Here is a 27,915-nt window from a genome sequence, read left to right as displayed (position 1 = left end):
TGTGCAATCAAATATTACTCAGCTATAAAAAAGAATGAAATAATGTCATTTGCAGCAACATGGATGGACCTAGAGATTATCATACTAAGTGAAGCAAGTCAGACAAAGACAAATATATATCACTCATATGTGGAATCTAATTTTCAAAAAAATGATACAAATGTACGTATTTACAAAACAGAAACAGACTTACAGGTATCCAAAACAAACTTATGGTTACCAAAGGGGAAATGTGGCAGGGAGGGATAAATCAGGAGCTTGGGATGAACATACACACACTACTTATATAAGATAGATAACCAACAAGGACATACTGTATAGCACAGGGAACTCTATTCAATATTCTGTGATAACCCGTAAGAGAAAATAATCTAAAAATGAATGAATATATGTATACGTATAACTGAGTAACTTTGCTGTACACCTGAAACTAACACAACATTGTAAATCAACTATACTCCAATAAAATTTTAGAAAAAGATGATATGAAGACACATAAGGAGAGAACCATGTGAAGATGGAAGATTGGGGTGATGCATCTATAGGCTAAGGAACAAAACTCGTGAGGCTACAGGAAGCTAGGAGACAGGTATGGAACAGGTCCTTCCCTAGCACCTTCAGGGGAGGCATGGCCCTATCAACATCTTGATTTTGGACTCTGGTGTTCAGAACTGTGAGACAATAAATTTCTGTCGTTTTAAGCCAACCAGTTTGTGGTATTTTGTTAAGGCAACTCTAGGAAACTAATACAGGGATCCTCAAATATAAGAAGGTTAGAAACCAGTGGAACAATGGACAGAACATTCAATTGCTAACCAGAAGTACAGCATTTCCTATGAATCGTTGACACTAATTCAGTAAATCTTGGTACTCAGATTTCTCAGTTTTATAAGGAGGAGCTGAGACTTGTTGACTTCTTAGACTATTTATTTCAGCAATTAAATTCAGTGATTCTAGGATAGTAATCTATTGTCCAGCTGGAGTTTTAAGAAAATTCACTACGCCAAGAGTTGTTTTGTTTATCCATACCAATCCTCTTACTACTGACACAGACATGCAGAGTAGTGAATAACTTAAGATAGTAAGTTAAGGAAATTTTTAATTAAAAGGAGGCCAATTCTCACCTTCCTTTTTAATTTTGAATAATATAAGTACAGTATTTTTCTACTCTATTGTAACTAGTGGCTATGATGCTTCATGACACTAAATTAAGTTTATATTAACATATGTCACATTTTACTAAAGGAAACATTTTTCTTATCAGCAAGGCAAAATAGTTATCACATTCCTACATTGTTGGATGCCTAGCAGGATCTTGCTAGGCACTTACCTCTCCAAGTACTCTGCAAGAAGTTGTTCTGCTGCAGATGAATACATCCATTCACTTCCAACTTTCTTAGTATATCCAGGTACCTCCTCATTTTTTTTGTTGAATTTGAGATTCAAACCCACATTTGCTTTATGGTCTCCATGAGGGCTGAATTTAAACCACACACACACATACACACAAAAGTTTTAAAATTTTGTTCAAAGAATAAAAAGCTTTGCTTTCAATTTTTAGAAAAGTTTAGTCTTGATTGGTTTTCTACATTTTAGTTATCATGGTTATTTCCAAAGTAGCAGTAGTGGAAAAACTAGAGGAAAGGCTTCAAAACCCAAGTCAACAAAGCATACAAATAGATTATGTAATTGAGAGGAGAATGAAATAAGGAAATGTAGGGAAATATATAATTGAGATTCACACACACCATCTGATACCTTTTTTCAAGGTTCAATTTGTTAGCTGCTAAAAATAAGAACTGTCTTTCCAAACACCTAAAGCATGTGCCATTTAGATAAAAGATCACCATCAGAGGAATCTATGCATAATTTTTAAAGAAAATTCAGAGCAATTAATAAGAGAAAATAAATACTGAAATATTAACCATTTTATCTTTATTATTTAATTTTTTTCTGCCACTTTAAGTAAATTTCTCTAACATAAACTTACTTTCTCCTAGATCCTCTTCCAATAAAAATACTTCCTGTAAACCTTGAAACAAGGTATCCACTCACTCCAAGGCGACTGGCCAACACATATCCTGGGTTGTACTTTATAGAATATTTCTTTAAATATAAAAACAAAAAGGTCAATTATGGAAACACAAAGCATTAAAGCAGCATTTCTTTACCTTTAAAATCTGGAGATAAGACATCACTAACATTTTGGATTGTGGCAATGTAAGGATTCTCAAAAGTAAGTGACCTATTACCCCCCACCCTGCTTTTTGTTAAAGGATTTATAGGCAGAATATTTCTGCTCCTCTCTCTCCTTAAAGAACAGAATTCCCAAGGATGAATGAAAGGGGGAGGAAACATACAGTTTGTGAAACTGCCTCAAGAAATGAACTCTACAGTAAGTATTAGACGGCAAACTCTGTAGGCGAGAACGATTTTTAAAAAATTAATTTTCATGTTCTAAGAAGGACCTGGTAAAATACCTGGGAAAAATTGAGGTCCTGATAATTATTACATTGAATTAAAACATGAGTATGTCATCAAAATAGTTGCTACTGAGCAAAACTGAGTGTCCTTCATATATAGATATAAGTAATATTTGTTTCCCCAAATCATTTATCATATGAAAATAAGTATGAATAGGCTCATAATTAATACATTGTTAATATAATTCAGTCAATGAAATGTAACCTTTATTTGTGTACTTATGGGAAGAAACTATGAAGACAGTCAAATTAAAAAAAAAATTACCAGATCATACAATTTTTAACCAGGAAGTAAATTACTCACAAATCCAGTACCAACTATGGTAAGCTACCATATACTCCTAACATTATGTATGTAATAATAATAATACATACTTATCTTATATGGATTTCATATACTATGTTCATGTAAATGAATATATAAATATAATAAATATACTATATTTAATAAATTATACAAATATTTTATATTCTTATTTCATGGGAATGTAAGGATTTTTATCATCAGCAAAGCAAAATTTACAGAGAATGGTAAGGAATTATTTTCCACGATTATTTTTTTAATGATCATGTCTACAATGACCCCTAAATGGATAAATTTTTTTAGTCACCTGGTACATAAAGTCACTATTAAAATACATTAATATGCTAGTAAAGAATGCAACACAATCAAAAATATTATCAGATATAGAAATAATTTCAGAATATAAAGGAAGAATTAAGGCAATAGTTCTCTATCACAGGTAGTACCACTTTTCTAATAAGTATCTGAAAATGTGTTGAGGCATATTCAGTTACAATAATTGACACAGGTTAAGAACACTTAGTGTCCAGGCACCAAGATGCCAATTGTCTTGCCATATACAGGGCAGTCCTATTTAATACACAGTAGTCCTGCTCAAAATACAATTAGTACTCCTTTTGAAAAATATTGGATTATGGTATAGTTAAAGTTAATTAAATCACCACAAATATCCTAGAAATTATAAAATAAAAAGTAGAGAAAGAAGGCTTGAGTAAAAGATAAAGAAAATATGTAAAGAGAAAGAAAGTATACTGGAGAAGGCATGCCTAGCAACACTGTACCCTTAGAATTGGGTAGGCTCTGTCAGATCTAAAAAAAGCCAGGGATGAAGCAACAAGTTCTTCTGCCTCCACTGACTCCCAAACAGAGTTCCAGCTTCTTCATCTAAAGGGCCACTCTCCTGATTTCCTGACTATGCCTTCTGAATTATTTCTCCAAAAGAGACCTGATGGCAAGATTTTAGGGACTTCTCTGCTTTCCATAAAGGTTCCTCACGGGTATGCTGATGCCTAATGCCTTAAACGCATTTCACAGGAAATGAAGTTTTAGATTTTTACTACTAGCAAAAATAAAATATAAGTAGCAATGGCTGGCTGAATGTGAATTAATTTCAGTCAAGTTAATTATCTAATCAATCAATAAAAACAAATGATAGATATCGGGATTATCCCCTTACTTTAACAGAGAAAAATAAAAGGGTGCCATGAACTTAAGTGCAGTTTCCCAATTTTCTCTAGGGACTGTTCATCTTTAGCTGAGTAGAGACATATAACCTTTGCAAGAAGGTCATTTGTTACTTGTAACTAAAAATGCAGACCTTGATTAATTACGAAAGGTTTAAAAAAACCCAAGTCTATTCCCAGAGGGTATGCTAATCAATGTGCCACTGGGAATTCCCTGGCAGTCCACTGGTTAGGACTCCGGGCTCTCACTCCTGAGGGCCTGGGTTCAATCCTTGGTCATGGAACTAAGATCCCACAAGCCACACTACCAACAACCATTAACAACAACCATTATAGATTAATAGTGGGATCTCAGCAGTTTTTCCCCCAAAGATTTGCATGAAGTTTTGAGCACAGATTCCACTTATTTTTAACTAATACTAGATACAACTGTGAGAGAATTTAATCAGTGTTAAATAAAATATTTGCAATAATTCAAAGGAGGTACCAAAAATATCTTTCTAACATTTTTAAAGGTAATCAATTCTAAATTAAATCACACGGACTATAGTACTCACATGCTGGTTTTGTATTAAAGCATCAAGATTGGGTTCACATGGAATACTGAAAATCACACGAATCCTGCCTTCTGTAATCACATCCCCTGAATCCTGAACCTTGGAGGGGAAAAAAAAAAAAAAAATCACAGTATGTTTTAGTCTCTTTCACTACATTTTATTTACTTGTTTTTCTACTTATTTGAGTAGTGTTTAGTATTTCTGAAATACAGTAACACAATAAAAGTAGATAGTGGACATTTTCTTCGAATTTGTAAGTGGATGTGCTTATAAATTTGAGTCATTGTACCCTGCTTTAACCAGTTGTTAACCAGCCTTTTAAAAAAAATTAACTTTAATTTGCAAATAACTTCAAACTACCAAAAAGTTGCAAAAATAAAACAAGTCAAAGAACATTTACCCAGATTCACCTATTATCGACATTTAACTCCATTTAACATTTGTGCTCTATGTGTGTATTTACATACACATAATTATTTTTTGAAACTTTCTGAGGGTATATTATATATATCATGTCCATTATCCCTAAATATTTTGGTGCATATTTCCTAAGAAGAGGATATTTTATTATATTACCACAGTACAGTTATTAAATACATAAATTTACAACACAATACTTTTATCTAATCCACTGTCCATACACCAGTTTTGTCAGTTGACCTAAAAGTGACCTATATTTATAGAAAACTCTTTACTCCCTCTACTACAGGATCAGGCTAGGATCAGATATTGCATTTAGTTGTCATATCTCTTTAGCCTCTTTTAATATATCCAGAGCCTTTGTCTTTCATACACTGACATTTTGAAGAATACAGTTCATTCCTCCCTCTCTACCCTGACTTTTTTTTTTTTTTTTTTTTTTTTTTTTTTGCGATATGCGGGCCTCTCACTGTTGTGGCCTCTCTCATTGAGGAGCACAGGCTCCGGACGCGCAGGCCCAGCGGCCATAGCTCACGGGCCCAGCCGCTCCGCGGCACGTGGGATCCTCCCGGACCGGGGCACGAACCCGTGTCCCCTGCATTGGCAAGCAGACTCTCAACCACTGCGCCACCAGGGAAGTCCCCTACCCTGACTTTTTAAAAACATTTCTACATTTGGGATTTGTCTAGTGTTTCTCGTGATTAGGTTAATGTTACATATTCTCAGCCAGAATAGTGCACAGAGGATGTGTCCTTTGTAGAGTACCCCATCTGGAGGTACATGATGTTCATCTGTTCCTCACTATTTTTTAATTTTGATCACACAATCAAGATGTTGCTCAATTTCTTTACTGTACAGTTATAGTTTTTTGTTTTCCTTGCAACTAAATAAACAATCTGTGGGGAGACACTTTCTAAGACCATGAAAATATCTTGCTCCTGATCAAAAATTCCCCTTAGATTTAGCTTCCAATGATGATTGTTGCCTGATTCAATCTGAATCATTATGCTTGTTAAATGATGGTTTTCCAACTCCCTCATTCCCTCCACAATTATCCCTGACATGATAATATAGGCAAAAGTCTTTCCTTTCTCCATTTATTTACCTATTTATTATCACTATGGAATCATGCATTCCTATTCCCCGCCCCTGATGGTTTATAATTCAATATGTACTCAATTACTTTGGTACTTAAACAGTCCCAGATTTGGCCGGTAGGAGCCTCTTCAACCTGGTACCTGTGTACCACATATGCTCACATCATTCTTGTGAGTACTTCCTTGCTTTCCCGCATAACTAGTAGTTCTAGGCTCATCGTGTACTTATTCTGCCTCAGCCCTGTAATCAGCCATTTCTCTGAGAAGGCCAGTTCCTTTTTGTGGGATACGGTGTTAGAGATCAAGATCAGAGTGTTACATGCTACCAGGGTATCTTTGCTTCCAATCCTTATGAGCAAATAGGGCTAGAAAATATATGTACGTATAGGCACATATGCATTCATATTATCTACAAACATACATAAATATACCCATATACATGTGCCTATATACATACACATACACACGTATAAAGTATTTTAGCAATCATGAGTTCACATTAATACCTCCAATTCTAATCTGTTCCCACAGGTCCTTTCTTGCTTTCTCCTGTTCTATACTTACAAGTACCTTTTCCCATGTGAGAGCTGGAGTTCCCCAAAACATCAACACATTTATCAATTCATCAACCCAATAATACATTGAAAATAATTTCAGAATTGCTTCATCCGTACTACAATAAATAAACCTATGAAAAAAGAGATTAGAATCTGAATTCTTCTTCCACCACCTCCTGATCTCAGTGTGCTCAACACTAAAGATATATAGCCAAATATTGTGTTTATAAATTAGATGAATGAACTCTTTCTTTTTTCCCCCTTCAGTATTACATTTTATTTTATGCCTAAATGAAGAGAAGTTAAATAACTGTATTAACTTGAAACCATAAAGAAATTTAATAGTAATAATAACAGGTACTAACTTCTCCAGTGCATCCATAATAGGGTGTTCCCAGCATAAAGACCATACTTCTAGGAGGAAACAAGTCATCCAATGTTTTAATATTGGAGAAACGGGAGTCAAAAGCTCGGATGTCCTATGTATAATGAAATATAAAAGTGAATCGTTACAGTCAAAATTTCTATAGACTGCATATCAAGATTTTTTCCTATGGGATTATGACTATGCTGTCTACAAATGTCAAATGTAAAGATTTTCTACATAACAATACCAGAATCTAAAATTTATTATCTCCTTATATGCCAGACACTCTTCTAGGTAATTTACATATTTATTAGTTCATTTCATCCTGAAGACAACCCTCTGTGGCAGAGACCATTACTAGCCCCACTTTATAGATGAGGAAACTAAAGCACAGAAAGGTGATCTTGCCCAAGGTCATATGGCTAAGAAGTCAACTCAGTCAGTACTCTTAATCACTATGCTATACTGCTTCCCCCAAATTACATGATCACTACATGCATTTAAAAAAATTTGCCCCCTTACAACATCTAAGATCACAAACACAAAAGCAAATGCTTTTTGTATTTACTAATTTATTTAAAGCAAACTTTTTGTGAGAATAATAAATAAATACAAAAGAAAAGTTTCCTAACCATACACAGAATGAGTGTCTGAGCGTGTTATACTCCTTTTAAACACTACAGTATTTTGCAAATTACATTAAATAATAATATCTATTATATATTGCTGCATATTAATATGATATAGTGTTTTCTTTATACAGTGTGCAACAGTGTACATTAAGATAGAATTGAGACCTGAAGGAGACTTACTTGGACAATAGTTTGATAAACAAAGGGAAGAACTTGTTTTGACCACTGTTTCTCTAGACGGACTTCACCATTTTGATTTACTTGGTATTTACGACCTGTGAGTAACTGACCATATACAACTGCAGATGTTTCATTTATTATTATTCCTTTTCTTCTCAGGTAGCTCAAAGAAAAAATAAAAAATAAATATAGATGTGTATGAGTGTGCATATATTCTAAGATGATAATCATCATTCAAACTACCAACTCATAATCAAATGCTTAAATAAACTTTAAATAAATATGCTAGCAGTTCTGAGTACCTAACTTAAGACTTTTTGCATTATCCTGTGGCTACCTTTCCCAAAGTCTGTAAGATTAAATAAGAACTCATAGAGTTGTAAGAAACTCCTGTGTTTCATACCCACTAGGCTGGCTATAACAAAAAACTGAAAACAAGAAGCGCTGTGGGACTTCCCTGGTGGCGCAGTGGTTAAGAATCAGCCTGCCAGTGCTGGGGACACGGGTTTAAGCCCTGGTCTGGGAAGATCCCACATGCTGTGGAGCAACTAAGCCCATGTGCCACAACTACTGAGCCTGCGCTCTAGAGCCCGTGAGCCACAACTATTGAGCCCGTGTGCCACAACTACTGAAGCCTGTGCGCCTAGAGCCCGTGCTCTGCACCAAGAGAAGCCACCACAATGAGAAGCCCGTGCACTGCAATGAAGAGGGGCCTCCACTCGCCACAACTAGAGAAAGCCCACATATAGCAACAAAGACCCAATGCAGCCAAAAAAAAAAAAAAAGAAAAGTGTTGGAAAGGATGTGGAGAGACTGGAACACTTGTATACTGCTGATGGGAATGTAAAACAGTGCAGCCACTGTGGAAAACAGTTTCACAGTTCCTCAGAAAGTTAAACAGAGAACTGCCAAACAGCCTGGCAATTCCACTCCTAAGTATGTAACCAAAGAACTGGAAACAAGTAATCAAACAAATATTTATAGACCTATGCTCATAACAGCACTATTCACAATAGCAAAAAGGTGGAAAGAAGCCATATGTCCAACAGATGAATGCACGAACAAAAGGTGGTATATCCATACAATGAAATATTTGGCCATAAAAAGAAGTAAGTATTGACATATACTACAATATGTATGAACCCCCTAAACATGCTAAGTAAAAGAAGCCAGACACAAAAGGTCACATATTATGTGACTCTATTTATATGAAACATCCAGAATAGGTAAATCCAGAAAGAGAAAATAGAGATTGACAGGGAGGGGCATTCAGTGAGCCTTTTCAGTCTAAAGTAGGGGTTGGCAAACTATGGTAACGGGCTAAATCCAGACTGCCTCCTATTCTTATAAATAAAATTTACTGGAACACAGTCAATCATTTATTTAATATCTATGGCTGCTTTTGTGATATAACAACAGAGTTGAGAAGTTGTGACAAAAACTGTAAAGTCTACAAAGCCTAAAGTATTTAGTATTTGGCCTTTACAGAAAAAGTGTGCTGATTCCTGATATGAAGATGCAATCATTCTTCACCTGAGGGATATTTTCTTGTCTCCTTTCCATTTCCTCTTTCTAGAACTCCTCTCAGCTACATATCAGAAATTCTGACTATACTATTTTCATCTCTTTGTGTACTATGTGCTGAAGAAATTCCTTAGCTTGATCTTTTAGCCCACTGATTCACTTTTCAGTATGCCCATATTACTATTCAGACCATCTACTGAGCTCATTATAGAAATCATAATTTTATTTTCGTATATGTGTTTATACAAAAATATATGTATTATATAATATACACTATATATAGTTAAATAACATTATTATATATACATATATTTTATATAGCTAAATTAAAATTATGGTGAAAAAACCAGATATGTTCCCTACCCTTATGGAGCCTACTATCTATGAAAAGAGTCTTAAAGTAACCACATTCATAAATTTATTATTATGATTCTATTTATATGCGATAAAAGAAAATTCAGAATGATGTGAGCTATGACAGGGGTATCTAACTTACACTATTGGGAGGCCAAAAATGCTCTTCTCCCCCTGACAGCTGTGTTCATCTCCTTTTATGTTGGATAGCTTTTCATGGTCTTTTTACATATTTCCTGTTTAATCATCTTTGAATAAGGATATTATGGCCTGGTATTAGCTCCTATAATTGTAGAAGAGGTGTCTCCTTGAGTTCCCATTTATCAATGGATGCTACTACAGTATGAACAGGATGGCTGACTGATATACATTTATAACACCATTTCACGTGCCACTGCCAGTTTCTATTATTCTGTTTTGGTTTAGGGAATTCTAGTGTTTGGATGAAAAAGGAGAGGTACTGTTAGGGTGGGATCATGGGACACAAAACACCCTGAAAATTAGCATTCCAAGGAGGGTTAGCTTCTTCTTTACTTAGCTGGTATAGACCTTGCATTTCTGAATTCAGAGCATAAGGGACTTGGGTGTAGGGAGGAGGGGAGTAGGGAGGAGGGAAGGGTGAAGAACAAAGGAGAGTATGCCCTCCTATTTTTATTAGTTACATGTGGCCAAGAAATTCAATGGCCTTATGGTTAGTGAAATTAACTCTCAAATTCAGGCAACTTATGAACTGTGTATTCCTAGTGTAAGCGATTATGTCTTGTCTTTTTTTTTTGTACATCATGAAGTATTTTAGTGACAAACTGGGCAAGGCTCTAACTGCTGCTAACCAGATTTTATTTTAAATTAGAACTCATTACTTTTTTAGACCATAAAATGAAGATGCAGTCAGTATTCAGAGTAATCACACTAAGTGGAAAATAAGTTAAAAAATAAGTACATTAGACCACCACATTCTAGTTCAATGACATTAAATACTATTTATGACACTCACTATTCTGAAATTCCTTGTACTTCTTTTGTCCAGTTAGATTGTTCTTTGTCTCCAAGATGGACCACTTTAGAGGGTGGTGCAGTTCTTCCCAAATAAAGCTTCTGTGTTCCTGCAGGTTCTTCCAAGTAAAACCTTAAAAATTAAAATTATATTACCCGCAAATTTGTGGTTTAATATAGAGTTCTAGTAGTGTGAGTCTTCAAAGTGAAAAGATTTCTACATGGTATAATGGCAAAAACCCAAAAAACAAAAAGCCTCCTTTTTAAAAACTGTAATATGAATTTCAGAACAAACACTTGTAAAAAATTTTAATCAAAATTTAAAACAAATTATTATTCTTTCTCTATAAGAAATTAAACTAAATACATAATAAAAATATAAAATTTTAAAGAATTAATACTCTCAAATTCAATAAAGTAGTTTTTTTTTTTTTTTTTTTTTTGGGTACGCGGGCCTCTCACTGTTGTGGCCTCTCCCGTTGAGGAGCACAGGCTCCGGACGCGCAGGCTCAGCGGCCATGGCTCACAGGCCTAGCCGCTCCGCGGCATGTGGGATCTTCCCGGACCGAGGCACGAACCCGTGTCCCCTGCATCGGCAGGTGGACTCTCAAGCATTGCGCCACCAGGGAAGCCCCAATAAAGTAGTTTTGCTAAAAAAGTTTAACTTGATTCTAATCAAGCCACTATACCTAACTCCCAGTTTACAGGAAACATGTGGGATGGAGGACCAACTTAAATGACACTAAGAGGAAACAACTAGGTAAATTCAGAATTCTAAAAAATAACTGGCTTGGACTTTAAGAAAAAAGGCAGGGAAGTAAGTTTAGCCAGGTCCTAGGATATAAAATCAACATACAGAAATCAATTACATTTCTATATACTGGCTGGGGAAACTGAAATTGAAAACATAATACTATCTATAGTTGCTCCAAAAAGTTTTAAATACTTAGGTAGGTATAAATCTAACAAAACATATACAGGTTCAGTATGCTGAGGAAACAAAATAGTGATAAAAGAAATCAAAGATTAAAATAAATGGAGAGATAAATGGAGCTTCATTTATCCATTTGGATCAGAAGACTCAACATAGTAAAGATGTCAAATCTCCACAAATTATAAGTTTAGTACAATTCCTATCAAAATTTCTCAAAGATTTTTATAAATATAAAAAAAATTATTCTAAACTATATATAGAAAGGCAAAGGACCAAAAATAGTTAAAACAATTTTGAAAAAAAAAAAAAGGAAGGAATCGCTCTACCTAAGGTTAAGACTTACTACATAGCTACAGTAACAAGACAATGTGGTGTAGGCATAAAAATAGACATAGAGGCAAATGCAACAACACAGAGAACCCACAAGTAGACCCATACAAATATGCTCAACTTATTTTTGACATAGGTGTAAAAGCAAACTAATGGAGGAAGGGGAGTTTTTTCAACAAATAGTACTCGAGTTAATTCAATATTCATAGGTAAACATATGAAACTTGACCCAAACCTCATACCTTATATAAAAATTAATTCAAAATGGATCATGGATTTAAATGTAAAAGGAGAAGGTAAAACTATAAAACTTTTTGGAGAAAATCTTCTTTGGGACCTAGGGCTAGGTCAAGAGTTCTTAGACCAAAAGCACGATCCATAAAACTAAAAACTGATAACTGGACTTCATCAAAAAGGCAGGGGAACTGAATTTTGATGATTAAAAAAGAATGTTCAATACCAGTTCATACTGGTACTGACTTCTCATCAACAAAATTACGCAACAAAACACAACTGAGATACGTTTGCAGAGACCTAAGGAAAAAGGATTAGGCCTCTAACTCTAAACCTATGCATGAGAAAAACAACCAAAAAAACCTTTTGGATATGTAATAACTCAGAAAACATTAACATCCTCACATTTTCTCCGAAAAAAAAATTACTTTAGAAAGTTCTAGACATGAAAAATAACAAAAGAACAAGATATCAGACCAAGTAAAAGATGACAAAGAATAGCTTGTCTAAATAATCACTGATAAAATGATTGTGAACTTGAATAAAATGTTAAGAAATTATTTTTAGAATAGAAGATACGTGTTTTTTAATATATTATTTAAATGAAACCTGGGAAAGGCATGGAAAAGGTAAGGTTACATATGCTATTTATTCTTGTCAGAAAGAAATATATTTGTTAATTTATATAATGATAACTGGTAGAAAAGAATTAGGATATAGAACCTCCAAGCTATTGAAAGGAAAAGAAGGCAAAAGGGAAAAAATAATATATGCATCTAAAATATGCATCTCAACATTATAAAGCAACTATACTCCAATAAAATTTAATTTAAAAAATAAAATAAAATACTAATAAAAAATATGCATCTCAAGGTATGTACAATAAACTGTCAATAGTGGTTGAACCTGGAGTGGTATGATTAGAGGACTTTCATTTTCACTATAGTGTGTAAATATTTTACAAATATTATATCAGTTAAAATGTATGAATAAAAGCCAACAAATAGCAAAGCACATATAAACTTTAAAAATTATAAATAAAATCTTACTTAGTTTCTCCATCTGATACACCAACAACTCTAGCTTCTTCAAGATGAGGCCAATTAACAAAGAGAGACTTCCCAAGCACTGATGAAGCTATATTTTCTACACTCTTAAAGTAAAAACAGAAAAGTTCATTCATGTTTTAGGTCCAAGAGAGAATTTTACAGAGGCAAAATTAAATAATTAAAACTGGCTTGTGTTTATAACAGTGTACTTAAAATCTATAAAAACCATGCCTTAATAATTAAAACAGATATAAAATATTATTTGATGGCTCAGGCCAATTATTCCCTATTAGTAACTGCTCTTCTCAGCTTTATTCCCACTTAATTATTCCATCCACTTGAATTCAATTTTTAAAATTTCTCTTCTCTAAGTTGTGCCTTTATTGCCAACTACTCTCTGTCTTTCTAGTACATTTTCCAGGATTCCTGTTCTTTTAGATTTTTTCCCTTTCCTTTAAGTTTATTTATTTTTATTTAAAAATTTTTTTTGGCCATGTCATGTGGCATGCAGGATCTTAGTTCCCTGACCAGGGACTGAACCCTAGCCCCCTGCAGTGGAAGCGTGGAGTCTTAACCACTGGACCACCAGAGAAGTCTTCCTTCTTAAAAAAAATTTTTTTTTCAGTTGTTTTTACTTATCTGCCTTTCTTTATTCTTTAATTTATTATGAATCTGTATAAGTTTACCAACTTTACCTTCCCCTCTGCCAATCTCTTCTTATTAGAAGGGAACTATGACCAACTTAAAAGTAATTTTCTGCAGTATAAACATCTCAACACTAGGAAGCTTGCCTCCTCATTTGTTCAGCAGCACTGGCAGTTATTAGTGAAGGATGGCCCACTGATTTTAATCCTAAATGAAATTACTTGGCGAGAAAACAGGTTTCAGTAAAATCAAACAGAAGAACACTGACCTATAATGTGAGTATTACTGTTCACAATAATAGCCAACATTAGTAGAAATAATGTTCAGCAAGAAACCTAGGTTCTTAGTTCTGCTGCTAACTAGCTGAGTGAATGTCCCTTTCCCAATCTCCATTTAAGTTTTTTAATTTGTAAAATTAATGAGCTGGATTAGCTGCCTCACAAAATTCCATCCAGTTGTAAAATTCTATGATTCTATTATTCTCATGATTATCAGCTTATTTTTCTCATGGAAACTGAGAAAAGTGAAAAGAACAGCATAGATGTCTAGAAAAGGGCTATTATTATTTCATATCAAATAATCAGATAGCATAAAACAGAATCTAAAATATGTAATTCATTTCAGTTTGTGGTTGGTATAATTAAATAGAACACTAGACTTATTTCAAGTTAGAAACTATGGGTCCAAAATTGGGTTCTGCCTCTCTTCAGCTATGGACTCTTAGGCAAATCCTTTAATCCCACTGAGTCTCAGTTTTCTTTTATGAGAAGAAGTTATAACATCTACCTCACAATATTTATTTAAGGATAAAATAATATACACAAAAGCTTTTTTAAACTATAAAACACTGCACAGTTGGCCCTCTGTATCCATGGGTTCCACATCTGCAGATTAAACCAACTACTGATGGAGAATATTTAAAAAAACAAAAAGAAAAAACTCCAGAAAGTTTCAACAAATGCTGGCAACTATTTACATAGCATTTACATTGTATTTACAATTATTTATATTGTATTAAGTATTATAAGTAAAAGAGATGATCTAAAGTATAAGGCAGGATGTGTGTAGGTCATATGCAAATATTACACCATTTTATATAAGAGACTTGAGCATCCACAGATTTTGGTATCAGTGGGGAGTCCTGGAACCAATGTCCCATGGATACTGAGAGACAACTGTATAAATATTCTGTATGAAATAATACCTTAAGTACAAATTCTTAAAAGGAAACATTATTATTATTATTACCGTTGGTCAGACAACAACTTTGTGGTAGAAACTGAAGTTGAAATATAAATTTTGATTCACATTTTTTCTTTTCATTATGCTTAATCATTATTAGCAAATACTTCTTTAACAAATAGAGATGACTATTTTTAGACTTTTGGGGGTAACTTTTTATTTTATTTACTATATTTAGACATCTCTTACAGTGAACATATAAAAGAATGACTATTCTGATAAATAAAACAAGTTTCAACATTAGAACTAGGCTCCCTTAATTATCCTTTTCCCTTCTTTCCTAGATTAATCCTTTCCCCGTAAGCCCTAGAGGCAATCCACTTCACATCCTTTCCCTCTACAGTGCCTTTAAGACCTCCTTTCTTCTTTAGCTCTACCTCTCTTCTTTTGTACGGATTTGCTAAATGAGCTGCCTCTTCTTTACCTACAGTTATGTTTCTAGCCCTCTTTTCAATGATAAACTTCTTAACCAAGGGCTTAAGACTTGCTACCTCGACTTCCCACCTAACGAGTCCCGGATTAGTACTTAGGAATTGGACTTCTGCCTCCAACAACCTATGGGAATGGAATCCTCAAAGTCCAGTAATGATGCCCAAAGGACAAACTCACAGACATTATTTTAGTTTTCACTCTTCTTGAACTGTATGTACCATCTACTCCATGCTTCTGTGACACTACTAAACATGGGAATTATTCTCTTTCTTCTCTGAACACTATGTAACTTTTACTGGTTCCTTTTCCACCCTTTCCACCCATGGGTACTTCCTCATGCTGGGGCCTTGAACCCTGAGAATCCCCTTTCTTCAAGGAAATGAGCCCCGAGGCCCCAGCCATCACTTCCTTGCCAACGCCCTACATATTCCTATTGCTTTACAAGCTCTAGCTCCAGGTATTCAACTGTGTATAAGTTGCCTTTCTTTTTTTTTTTTTTTCTGTACGCGGACCTCTCACTGTTGTGGCCTCTCCCGTTGCGGAGCACAGGCTCCGGACGCGCAGGCTCAGCGGCCACGGCTCACGGGCCCAGCCGCTCCGCGGCATGTGGGATCTTCCCGGACCGGGGCATGAACCCGTGTCCCCTGCATCGGCAGGCGGACTCTCAACCTCTGCGCCACCAGGGAAGCCCTGCCTTTCTTTTTTAATTAATTAATTAAATTATTTATTTATTTTTTCATTTATTTTTTTCGGTACGCGGGCCTCTCACTTTTGTGGCCTCTCCCGTTGCGGAGCACAGGCTCCGGACGCTCAGCGGCCATGGCTCACGGGCCCAGCCGCTCCGCGGCATGTGGGATCTTCCCGGACCGGGGCACGAACCTGCGTCCCCTGCATCGGCAGGCGGACTCTCAACCACTGCCCCACCAGGGAAGCCCATAAGTTGCCTTTCTTGACTGAAGTTTTTCATCTGAACCACAGAACACAAAAAACAATTTGACTATTTCCCCAATTCTTCCAAGGATGGTACATAACTAGTACCATTCTAAATGCACAAAAGGTAAATTAATCTATTATAAACGAACGGATGACTTAGGGCAAGAGGGCTTAAAACTCTTGTGGAACTCTGTTGAGAAAGGCTGAAAGGGCGGCTCCAGTTAAATGTCCTAGCACCAACTTGAAATTCTATTACTGATAATTAATCCCCTCAAGCCAGTGCCTCTCCCATTTTAACTTCTTTATTCCAATAAACAGTAATTGTTTTTCAGTTAATTAGTCTGATATCTAAGAGTGATTCATATTTAATATTTTCTTTTTCTTTTCATCCCCTATTTTTGAACAAATGATGAAACTTGTGAATTTTATTTAGTCCTGTTCATCTAGATCTATTACCACTTCCACAGTTTATGTCCTTATTGTCTAAGGCTTCTATAACCACAACCTCAACTTGCAGGCTTTTCCATTTTCTTCCATTTTTTTGTATGCACTTTAGTCTACTATATTGCCACCAAATTAATCTTTATGAAAATACCAATTTCAAGAAAACAGTCATGAAAAATAAGTCCAAACTCCTTAGCCTGGTATTCAAGGTCCTCCATAATCTGGCCTCAATCTGTTTTTTCAACCTTATTGTCTATTATTTCCCAATATAAGTCCTCTGATTCAGTCAGGTTTATCTATTCCTTCTCCTCAAATACATCACATTTACTCTAAAAAAAGAAAAAGTATTAAAAAAAATTCAGACCTACAAAAAGGTTAAAAAAAATAAGATAATGTATCACATTTATTTTTTACTATAACTCCCAGCTCATGTTATTCTTTTCAACTGGAATACCTTTCCCCTCCTTTTTCCTCTTTGTGATAATCTTTCTTTTAGCACCCAGCTCAAGCTTATTTTCATTTACAGATCTGTACTTAATCTTTAGCTCACACAGCTCATCTCCTCTTCAAATTCCTACAGCATTTTTTTTGCTCATTATGTCACAATTATATATGTCCTTTAATTTGTGTAAATGTTTCTTTACTTTACCCTTATTTCTTGTGAACTTCTGGAGTTACTACATGTTATACCACTTTGGAAAACACGTTGCAGCTAAAACAGTTTTATGCATAATAAGCACCTAAGAAATATATAATGAAGAAAATACTTACAAGTTCATCTGATTCTGCATTCACTAATATTTCCAACATCATGTTTTCTCCACGACTGCTTTGCTGGAATACTTGAACCCCACTTTTCTTCAAAAAAAACTTTAAAAGAAGTCATAGAATTTAATTTTAATTTTTTCTCCATTATCACTTCACATTCAATAAAGTGAAAAAATTTTATGAAAATAAATAGCCACTGACTTTGTGTTTGATGTGTTTCAAAGTAGGAAATCCACAGAAATATAATGCCTTTTGGTCAACCCTGGTTATTTTGTTTTTGCTTATGTCTACACGCCAAGCATCTAATGATATTATTCTATACCTAGAAAATAAATGGAGGCATTTAATTTAAAATTCATACATTGCAAGCAATCACAGGTTTTCAGCATTCCCTTCAGTATTTTGCCAGAGTCCTTCTTGCTTTTAACAAGAGAATTAACAATTCGTCCTTTAAGAGAAAGAAAATATAGAGCAGCAGATTCTTCGTTGGTATTGATCCAGACACAACCATGCCTGTAAGATACTGAGTGGACGTCCTCCCCATTAATTTAAAATATATATATATTAAAAATATAATATATATAAAATATATAAATTATATATGTATATATACATGATTTTTATACTAAAGGAACATACAAAACATACTACAAATCTCTATATCCTCCATGTTCCAAAACCCAGAATGGAAAATAAACATTTTATAATGTCTATTTCATCTTTCTCTTTGTTTTAACAAAAGGAAAAATCATAACTGAGAAACGTTTATCTGCAACACGACTGCCATCTAGATATTATTTGCAGAGAAGATGAGAGAAGAGAAAAAACAAGGAAGACATCTTAATGAAGAAGAGAAAGTAGAAATAGGTTTGAGGCAAGAAACAGAGGAGCTATTTTTTTTTTTTTTTTTGCGGTACGCGGGCCTCTCACTGTTGTGGCCTCTCCTGTTGCGGAGCACAGGCTCCGGACGCACAGGCTCAGCGGCCATGGCTCACGGGCCCAGCCGCTCCGCGGCATGTGGGATCTTCCCAGACCGGAGCACGAACCCGTGTCCCCTGCATCGGCAGGCGGACTCTCAACCACTGCACCACCAGGGAAGCCCCCAGAGGAGCTCTTTTATTTCTTGTTCTCCTTCTTTCCAGTTGGGTGGTTGGGGAGTATAAGAGGCAAAGTCATAGCATGTCAAATAATGCTGAGAGCAGACACTGGCAATGGAAACAAAAATTCATAGAACTTCTTGAGGGAGAGAACAGATATATACAGGGGCAGGACAACTTTAACAGAAGACGAAAACAGAGAAGCAGAATTGGACCAAAGCAGAGAACTATAGAAACAACTGTGAGAAAGAGAGAGAGAAAGAGAGAGATGCTATGATTCTTGGCAAGTTGCATGTAATTCATTATCAATTGACTACAACTGTCATAAATTATTTGTTAATTCTCCAAGTAGATATTCAAAAGCTTGCTTTTTTTTTTTTTTTTGAGCTCTCTGTTGTTGAAAAATTACCAAACAACATTACCTGGCGCAGCATCGTCCTATGGCAGGGAACTTTTCTGGCCATGGAGAGGGGTACGTGAACTCTGTCTCGCTATCATACCAGCACATTAGGCACTCACTATGTTGGTTTCTTTTCCTCTCTTCTTTTTTCAGGGAGTGGTTGCATGTCTCCATGGCTTCCAACAATCGCTTCTGAATATAAAGATTGGAGAGAGGGGTTAAAAATACAAAAAGTCTGTAATCTCAACATACAGAATAAATATTTTCCCTAGGAATACAGAATTACTATTTGTGTTCTTGAAAAACAAAAATCTTAACTAATACAATTCTTTTCCATTTCATTAAATGAAAAACAGATGTGCTATTCTTGTTTCAAAGGGCCCTAGAATATTGCTTGTCACTACAAATTCCTCTGAAACTATCACTCTAACAGCAATCACTAACGTGTGGATAAAATCAGCAGAAAATCAAAATTTAAATATGAATTGATCGTAATTATAATTTATCTTAATTCACTGCTCATTGATCTCTTACTTTACAAATTGTACAATGGTATAGGTATGTTCATCTTTCCAATTATCTTTTGTATTTAACATAATTCCAATCAAATCACAATGGTTTAAAATACTTCTTTTTAAAGGACAAAATGATGTTAGTGTTCATATTGGAAGGATGAATGTGTGAGCTGCACAAAGTTACCAGGAACTTGTCTTACCAGATCCTATCACTTTTTATAAAACTACCTGTAAGCAAAACATTTAAGTATTGACACCACAAGAGACCCACAGACCAGAAGAACAAAACAGAGTTCAAAAACAAATCCAAATCTACGTCAAACATGGTATTTCAGATATTTAAATAACGCTTTTGTCATAACTAGCCATCCAGCTAGGAGAGAAAGCACATATATTTTCCAATATCATACCGTATACAAAAGCAAGTGTCAGAGTAATGAGACAACAAAAATAATGGGAAAAAATCTAGGAGATTATTGATAATTTGGAGTGAAAAACTCTTAAATAAGGCAGGAAAAAGCTGAACAGCTTTAAGGAAAAAGACATTTTTCAAGTAAAAGAAAATGTATGTGATAAAAGATGTCACAAAAAAATCAACAGGCAAATGCCACACTGGGGAAAAATATTCCTAATATAAAAAGAGTTGTTCAAAATCAAAGAAAGAAAATGAGGAAAAGGATATAGACAGACAATTTACAAAAGAGAAAATGCAAGACAAACATACATCAAAATATACTTAAATTAGGAATCAGGAAAAAATAAATTTGAATGAATGGCATTCTTTATCATCAGTAGACTTTATCATCAAAATTAAATAAAGCAATAATATTCAGGACTAGAAAAGCAGAGAAGTAGGCACTTAAATATTGCTGGTGTAAATTACACCAGTCTTCTTGAAAAAGAAGACTGGTAATATTCATTAAAACAAAAAATACACATTCCCATTAACCAAGCATTCCTGCTTTGGGGATTCTACCTTATAAAAATAAAATCTCTGATATATAAGAATGCATTAACAACAACAACAACAAAAGAATGCATTAACAAACAAACAAACAAAAAGAATACATAAACACACAAGTCCTTTTTTCATAGCATGTGTACAGTGGCAAAAAACATTAAGATTCATAAGAATTTGCAGAATTAGTAATGGTGTGTTCCCATGTACCTTTCAATGATAACATCTTACAGCCACAGTACATCATCAAAACCAGGAAATTGACACTGGTACATCACTACTACAGATTTATTCGGATTTCACTAGTTTTTATATCTAAATTTTGTGTGTGTATACAGTACTATGGAATTTTTATCATATGCAGAGATTCATGTAACCACCACTAAAACTGGAATACAGAACTGTCACATCATCATAAAGAAACCCCTTCATGTTATCCCTTTATAGTCACACCCTATCCCCAACCCTAACCCCTAACAACCACTGATGTGTTTTATATTACAATAATTTTGTCATTTCAAAAATATTATATAAATGGAACTATATAAAACCTTCCAAGATTGACTTTTTCACTCAAATGAACTTTTTTCCATCCGTTGTTTATATCAATAGTTCTTTTTATTGCTGAGTAGTATGCCTTTATATGGATGTACTACAGTTTTTTTACTCACTCACCCATTGAAGGATATTCAAATTTTTTCCAGTTTGGGGTTATCACAAATAAGTTGCTCTGAACATTAGTGTACAGGTTTTTTCAACATATATAGCCAGCTGTTTCAGCACCAATTGTTGAAAAGCTTTTTCTTTACCCATTGAATAGCTTTGATGTCTTAATTGAAAATTTATTAACTGGACAAGTATAGATCTATGTTTGGACTCAATTCTGTTCCACTGATCTGTCTATTGCCATGTAAGTAACATACTCCCTTGATTACTTTAGCTTCATGGTAAGTCATGAAATCAGAGAATGAAAGTCTTCCAGTATTGTTTTTCTTCCTATAGATTGCTTTGGCTACTCTAGATCCTCTGCAATTTCATAAAGACTTTAGGATTTCTGATTTCTACACAAAAATCTGCTGGCCTTTTCATTGGGATTATGTTGAGTCCAAAGATCAATTTGGGAAGAGGGTACATCTTAACAATACTAAATCTTCTATTCCTTGAACATGGTATGTCCCTCCATTTATTTAGGTTTCTGTATCTCAACACTATTGTAGTATTCAGTGTGCATGCTGTTAAATTTGTAACTGTGTATTTTATATATCTTAATGCTATTGAAAGCAGAATAAAAATCTTTTTATTTAAAAAAATTTATATTTTCCAATTGTTTACTACTAGTATATAGAAACAATTGAATTTTGTATAGATTTTATATAGATTTTGTATAGATTTTCTGTGGCCCTGCTAAATTTCCTTATTGGTTAGAGTATCTTTTTGAAGATTGCTTAGAATTTTTTATATATGTAATAGTGCTATGTGCATATAAAAACAATTTTTCTTCTTCCTTTCTAATTTGCATGCCTTTATTTCTTTTCCTTGACTTAATACACTGAACTTCCAGTACAGTAATAGAATTGGTTAGAATAAACATTCTTGTCTTACTCTTGATTTTACAGAGAAAACATTCAAAATTTTACTATTAAGTATATTGTTAGCAAGTTTTTTTAAGATGCACTTTATCTGGTTGAGGAAGTGTCATCTTATTTCTAGTACTGTATGTTGAGCATTTTTATTAAAATTGGATGTTGAATACTGATAGTGTGGTAAATCACATCGCAAATCAACACTGTTTCTAAAATAAATGACATTTGGTTATGAGTATTATCCTTCTAACATATTATTGGATCCCATCTGGCTTTATTTTGTTGAACGTTTTTGCATTTACTTTTAGGAAGGATATTAGCAAGTAATTTTCTTTTCTTGTAACATCATTTACTATGGGTATCTGCATCATGCTGGTCTAATATATTGGGAAGTGATTATTCCTATTCTATGTTCTCAAAGTTTGTGTAAAATTAGTATTATTTCTTCCTTGAATGCTTGCTAGAATTCACAAGTCAAGACATCTGAACCTAGAATTTTCTTTGTGAGAAGATTTTAAATCATGAAACTAAATGTCTTTAAAAGATATAGGACTACTCAGATTTTTACATGTTTTTTGGTCAGTTTTGCTAAACTGTGTCTTTAAAGAACTGTGTTCATTTCACTTAGGTTGCTGAATTCGTTGTCATAAAATTGTTCACAATATCCCTTACGGATTCTTTTAATAGCTGTAGAATTTATAGGACACCTCTTCTTTCATTCCAAATATTGGCAATTTATGTGTTCTCCCCTCGTGCTCTGGCTTTTCTCGGCCTTTCTTGATCTGTCTAGCTAGGATTTATCAATTTTATTAATCTTTTCAGAGGACCAACTTTTGGTTTCATTGATTTTTCTCTATTGTTTGCTCATTTTCCATAGATTTCTGCTATTTTTATTTCCTTCATTCTGCTTAGTTTGGATTTAAATTGCTCTTGTTTTTCTAGCTTCTTATGGTAGAAAGCTTAATTTATTTTAAAATGTCTTATTGCTTAGGATAAGCATCTAGAACCTTAAGTCTCCCTTTAAGCCTTGCTTTAGCTTTATCATAGATTACGATACGTGTTCTCATTATCATTCAGATAAAGTATTTTCAAATATCCCTTTTAATTTCTTTAATCTATGGATTATTTACAAGTGTGTTATTTAATTTCAAAATATCTGTAAGTTTCCCAGAGAGTTGTTACTGATTTTAAATTTAATTCCATGTGGTCAGAGAACATTCTCTTTATGATTTCAACCCTTTTAAATTTATTCAGACATTTTTTTTTTTTTTTTTTGCAGTACGCGGGCCTCTCACTGTTGTGGCCTCTCCCGTTGCGGAGCACAGGCTCGACGCGCAGGCTCAGCGGCCATGGCTCACGGGCCCAGCCGCTCTGAGGCATGTGGGATCTTCCCGGACCAGGGCACGAACCCGTGAACCCTGCATCGGCAGGCGGACTCCCAACCACTGTGCCACCAGGGAAGCCCCAGACATGTTTTATGTCTCACCAAATAATCTTGGTGAATGTTCTTTCACTTAAAAATGTGTATTCTTTAGTTGTTGGGCACAGTGTTCTACATATATTAATGAAGTTGAGTAGGTTTACAGTGTTAGTCAAGCCTTTCATTTCTGGTAATGCTCCTTGTTCTGAAGCCTACTTTGTCTACTATTAGTAAAGCAATGCCAGCTTTCTTATAATTAGCATACCTACAAGTTTTGATGCACATAATGAAGATGAGAGTAGTTAAAACTCATTAAAAAAACAAAAATGGTGATTAAAATCCACTGCTTATTAATTTATGTGAAATAATATCTGATTAAAATATACATGTATATATAACTATTTCATGCACTGACCTCATCAATAAAAGGTATTAGAACCACAGCTTCCCATTCCTGTTGCTTCCCATTTAGGTCAGTTTTAAAATCAGGTGGATAATATTCTATAATTGGCGAGTCTTCATCTGTCATCAAATGCTGTGAAAATATAAAATAGCGTAATAGAAACATAACAACTAATATCAATGTAGCTTTTTGTTAATATATTTATAATATTTCCTCAATTGTAACAGTTTAAAATTTCTAAGCAAAGCAAAAGTAAATTTTCACATCTTAGATATGTTGTGATATACTTGTTATATTTTGATTTTCAAGTATGAGGCTTCTAATTTCACCACCATTCACCACTTTCCTGTTCCACTAAGCTAGTTATGTAGCAAAACTATCTTTACTCTGAATTTTATCATTTCTATCTTCTATTGTCTTTTCACTTTACAAGGCCTATCTAAATTGTTTTCCCATTCAGACTTCAGTTCATTTCACACACTCCATTTTTAACCTTAGGCAATTTATTTTCATGTCCTAATCAACTGATTTTATTAAGTTATATAAGAACTAAGATAATTTAAAAAGAAAAAAAATCCTAAAATCCAAAATCTTTTTACTACCTATAGCAAAGATAAGAAGTTCAATATGACGTGTTTATCAGAGATTTTATAACAGAAGTAGATAAAGAAAGTTAAAGATGTCTTCTAGGAATAGAATATAGAAGATTATGATATAAAAAATTTAAAGAAATAGCATATTTCTCAAGGTCATATTCAAAGTATTTAATAATCAGCAAGTCATGAGCACAGAACAATCAAAACAGATGTGGCTATAAAAACCTGCATGGTTACTGGTCCAGAGTGGTTGAGTATCAATCCTTAATGTATGTGAAGGTAGGAAAAAACCATCAAAGAAACTTAAGAAAGAAAGGCCAGGGGCCAGGATGAAGGACAGGTTAAGTTTCAGAAAGATACAGAAGGAAGCCTGATACTGTTCAAGCAGTGAAGGCAGGTGTGTGTGTTTGTGTTTACATGTGTCTACTCCAGTTCCTTGTACGAGACCATGGAATTAGAAGAAGAGATTGATGCTCTAGAAGAACTAAATGAAGTTTACTCTCAGAATCAGCTTAGCAGGCTTGGCTTAATTTTGGTGACTCAATCACCCCTGAAATATCTTTTTCCTGTTACGTGAAATACGTTAACCAGAGAAAAGCCTTTTATTCCACAATTTGATAAATGAAATGCTTAAAATCCAAATATAAACGGAGGTAATACTTTTGTTGATATAAATAACTTATTAGAATCATCCGTATTCTAATAGGTAGAGGGTAAAAGAGAACTGAAATGAAATCTGTAAACGTTTGGACAAAGTAGATGGCTTCGGATTTTGCCTATCTCAGTTTACTTTCATCAGTGCAGAGACAAATTGAAGATGTGCTTAAAGGTACTGAAAATAAAGAAGCTATGCTCTGAATGGCTTATGAAATTTGTTTGCCTTTTTAAAACAAAGCTAACTTGGGGACTTCCCTGGTGGCGCAGTGGTTAAGACCCCACGCTCCCAATGCAGGGGGCCCAGGTTTGATCCCTGGTCAGGGAACTAGATCCCACATGTATGCTGCAACTAAGAGGTCGCATGCCACAACTAAGGGGCCGGTGAGCCACAACTAAGGAGCCCACCTGCCGCAACTAAGGAGCCCACATGCTGAAACTAAGGAGCCCACAGGCTGCAACTACAACCCGGCACAACCAAATAAATAAAAATAAAATATAAAACAAAGCTAACTTTAAATCAAGCAACTACTTTTCAAGGGACTTGTTTAAGGAATCCTATATTTGAAACTGAATATAAATATATTTAGCTATTAAAGAAATTTGGGTATGATGTTTCTAAGTTTGCAGGAGGAGCTCCTAAATATTAAAAAGACCGTAAACACATTTAATTCTAAAACTCACCTGGTAGCATGTAGGAAGTAAATTTTTGCTAGCTGCTGGAAGTACAGCAAGAAGCTGTTCAAATGGCTTAAAAGGTTTTCCTAGTTCAAAATGGATTTTGAGTGTACTGATGTTGCGGATATCAGATAGGAAAGGTGCATAATGGTACGGATAAAACCTATAAAACAAAACTGAGTTTTAAACAATTGGCAATTTTATGAAACAGGTCAATAGTAAGTATATACTTCTCCATATTCTATTTTAACAACACATGGCAATAATTCTAAAGACAAAAAAATCATTCATAATTCTGCTACTTGAATATAAAAAATCAGCAATGTTGGAGATTTAGGTCATTTGATGGCAACAAATATTCTATTTCCTTAATTTTTTAAGTGCAGTTTCACACTCAAAATTTGGATGCATGCAAGGATATATATATTCATAATATATAAATATATATAATATATAATTTATTATTTATATATATAAATAAGATAATGGCTGTTCAGTTTCGAAAATGTTGACTGTGAGTCTTCCAAACAATAGATTCTTAGAATGAAGTAATGAGGTAGTCAGAAGACGTTCAGTTAGCTCATGTGGGCCTGAGCTTCTCTCGTAAGGACAGAGGGAACAGTGAGTCTGAGCTCATATGGCTGTTACTGGTCAGTTCTAAGAACTTTTATCTTTGCATTAGTATATATATATTGTGTTTGTGGTAAGAATTAAACCACTTATCAATCATACACACCAACTATTTTTGTTTTTAATACCTTCCCATATTTAACTACAGAAAAAATATTTTTACAAAACTTGAAACATACAATTTTTAAAAAACTTTCAATGTTCTTAATGTTTGACTAAAGATACCAACAAAACAATGAAGAAATTTTTTTTTTTTTTTTTTTTGCTGTACGCGGGCCTCTCACTGTTGTGCCTCTCCTGTTGCGGAGCACAGGCTCTGGACGCGCAGGCTCAGTGGCCATGGCTCATGGGCCTACGTGCTCCATGGCATGTGGGATCTTCCCAGACCAGGGCATGAACCCGTGTTCCCTGCATCGGCAGGCAGCCTCTCAACCACTGCGCCACCAGGGAAGCCCAAGAAATATTTTTATATTCCACAATTATGTCATACTTCAAAAGGGTGGGAAAGTTTAGGAGGCAGAATGGCATGTGAAACAAGGCAAAACGTATAGACTTTGGGAATCAGACAGCCTTGGACTTGATTCTTGGGTATATGTCATCTTGGAAAGATTACTTAACCTCTCTAATCCTCATCTGTAAAAGGCAGAGAACAATGCTTACTTTAAATAGTTGTGAGGATTATATGAGAACATGCTTTTCAAGTGCCTAGCCTTAACGCCTGGTAATATAATAGGGATAACTTATACTCACCCTCTTAAAAAATGGCAAATCAAGGATTTTTGTCATAGAATACTCTTCAGAGACGCCCTGAGAATCATGTTAGTTATTGCAAAGATTTCTAAAGGCTATTAGTAAGTGAAATCATGTGAAATTAATGCCACGTTATTTTGCACTCGTTTGTTTTGCTGTTGGTGCTTTAAAACAGAGCCTAGCAGGTGTTCTGAAAACAAAACAAAACAAGCTAGCTATCTCATCACTTAAAAGTCTCTGCTTTTCCCTGCAGCATATTTTGGCTTGTTATTTTTTCTATAACAAGTGGATGGTTTGGAAATGTAGATGGAACTTGCTGAAATAGGAAACAAGACAAATTATTATTATTTCCAGGAAAAGCAAGTAATTCCTTTCTCCTTTCTTCTTTACCCTTCCCAGTCTAACATTCATATAACCCATTCTTCAATAATTACTCCTGATAGAAAAATTTTTTCAAACACATAAAAATGTAGAGAAGAATATAATAAACAATCCCACTTAACCACTGCTCAGATCCATTAATTATCAAGACTTTGTCACACTTCATTCATTATAACAGAAAATTTTA

The 27,915-nt window shown here is 34.4% G+C and overlaps 1 protein-coding gene across 5 annotated transcripts in view; it reads right to left on the bottom strand.

The window, feature by feature from the left end:
• Window positions 1–27,915, bottom strand: part of XRN1 (5'-3' exoribonuclease 1) — a 101,301-nt gene that overhangs the window by 48,551 nt on the left and 24,835 nt on the right. For 3 of the 5 annotated variants that reach the window (XM_073803738.1, XM_073803736.1, XM_073803737.1), the window contains exons 14-26: window positions 25,974–26,130; window positions 24,052–24,171; window positions 19,183–19,352; window positions 17,865–17,985; window positions 17,667–17,765; window positions 16,288–16,485; window positions 13,200–13,303; window positions 10,654–10,785; window positions 7,782–7,944; window positions 6,968–7,081; window positions 4,529–4,627; window positions 1,991–2,106; window positions 1,331–1,477 (exon numbers count right to left, since the gene is read on the bottom strand). In XM_073803738.1, the coding sequence (XP_073659839.1) occupies window positions 1,331–1,477; window positions 1,991–2,106; window positions 4,529–4,627; window positions 6,968–7,081; window positions 7,782–7,944; window positions 10,654–10,785; window positions 13,200–13,303; window positions 16,288–16,485; window positions 17,667–17,765; window positions 17,865–17,985; window positions 19,183–19,352; window positions 24,052–24,171; window positions 25,974–26,130 (1,740 nt within the window). The remainder of the gene's footprint in view (window positions 1–1,330; window positions 1,478–1,990; window positions 2,107–4,528; window positions 4,628–6,967; window positions 7,082–7,781; window positions 7,945–10,653; window positions 10,786–13,199; window positions 13,304–16,287; window positions 16,486–17,666; window positions 17,766–17,864; window positions 17,986–19,182; window positions 19,353–24,051; window positions 24,172–25,973; window positions 26,131–27,915) is intronic. The other 2 variants (XM_073803740.1, XM_073803739.1) reach the window with 1 other exon arrangement.

The sequence above is a fragment of the Tursiops truncatus genome, chromosome 4, assembly GCF_011762595.2.
Source record: "Tursiops truncatus isolate mTurTru1 chromosome 4, mTurTru1.mat.Y, whole genome shotgun sequence".
Lineage (NCBI taxonomy): Eukaryota > Metazoa > Chordata > Mammalia > Artiodactyla > Delphinidae > Tursiops > Tursiops truncatus.
The sequence above is the reverse complement of the archived record's forward strand: the minus strand, read 5'-3'. Positions and strand labels throughout refer to the sequence as shown.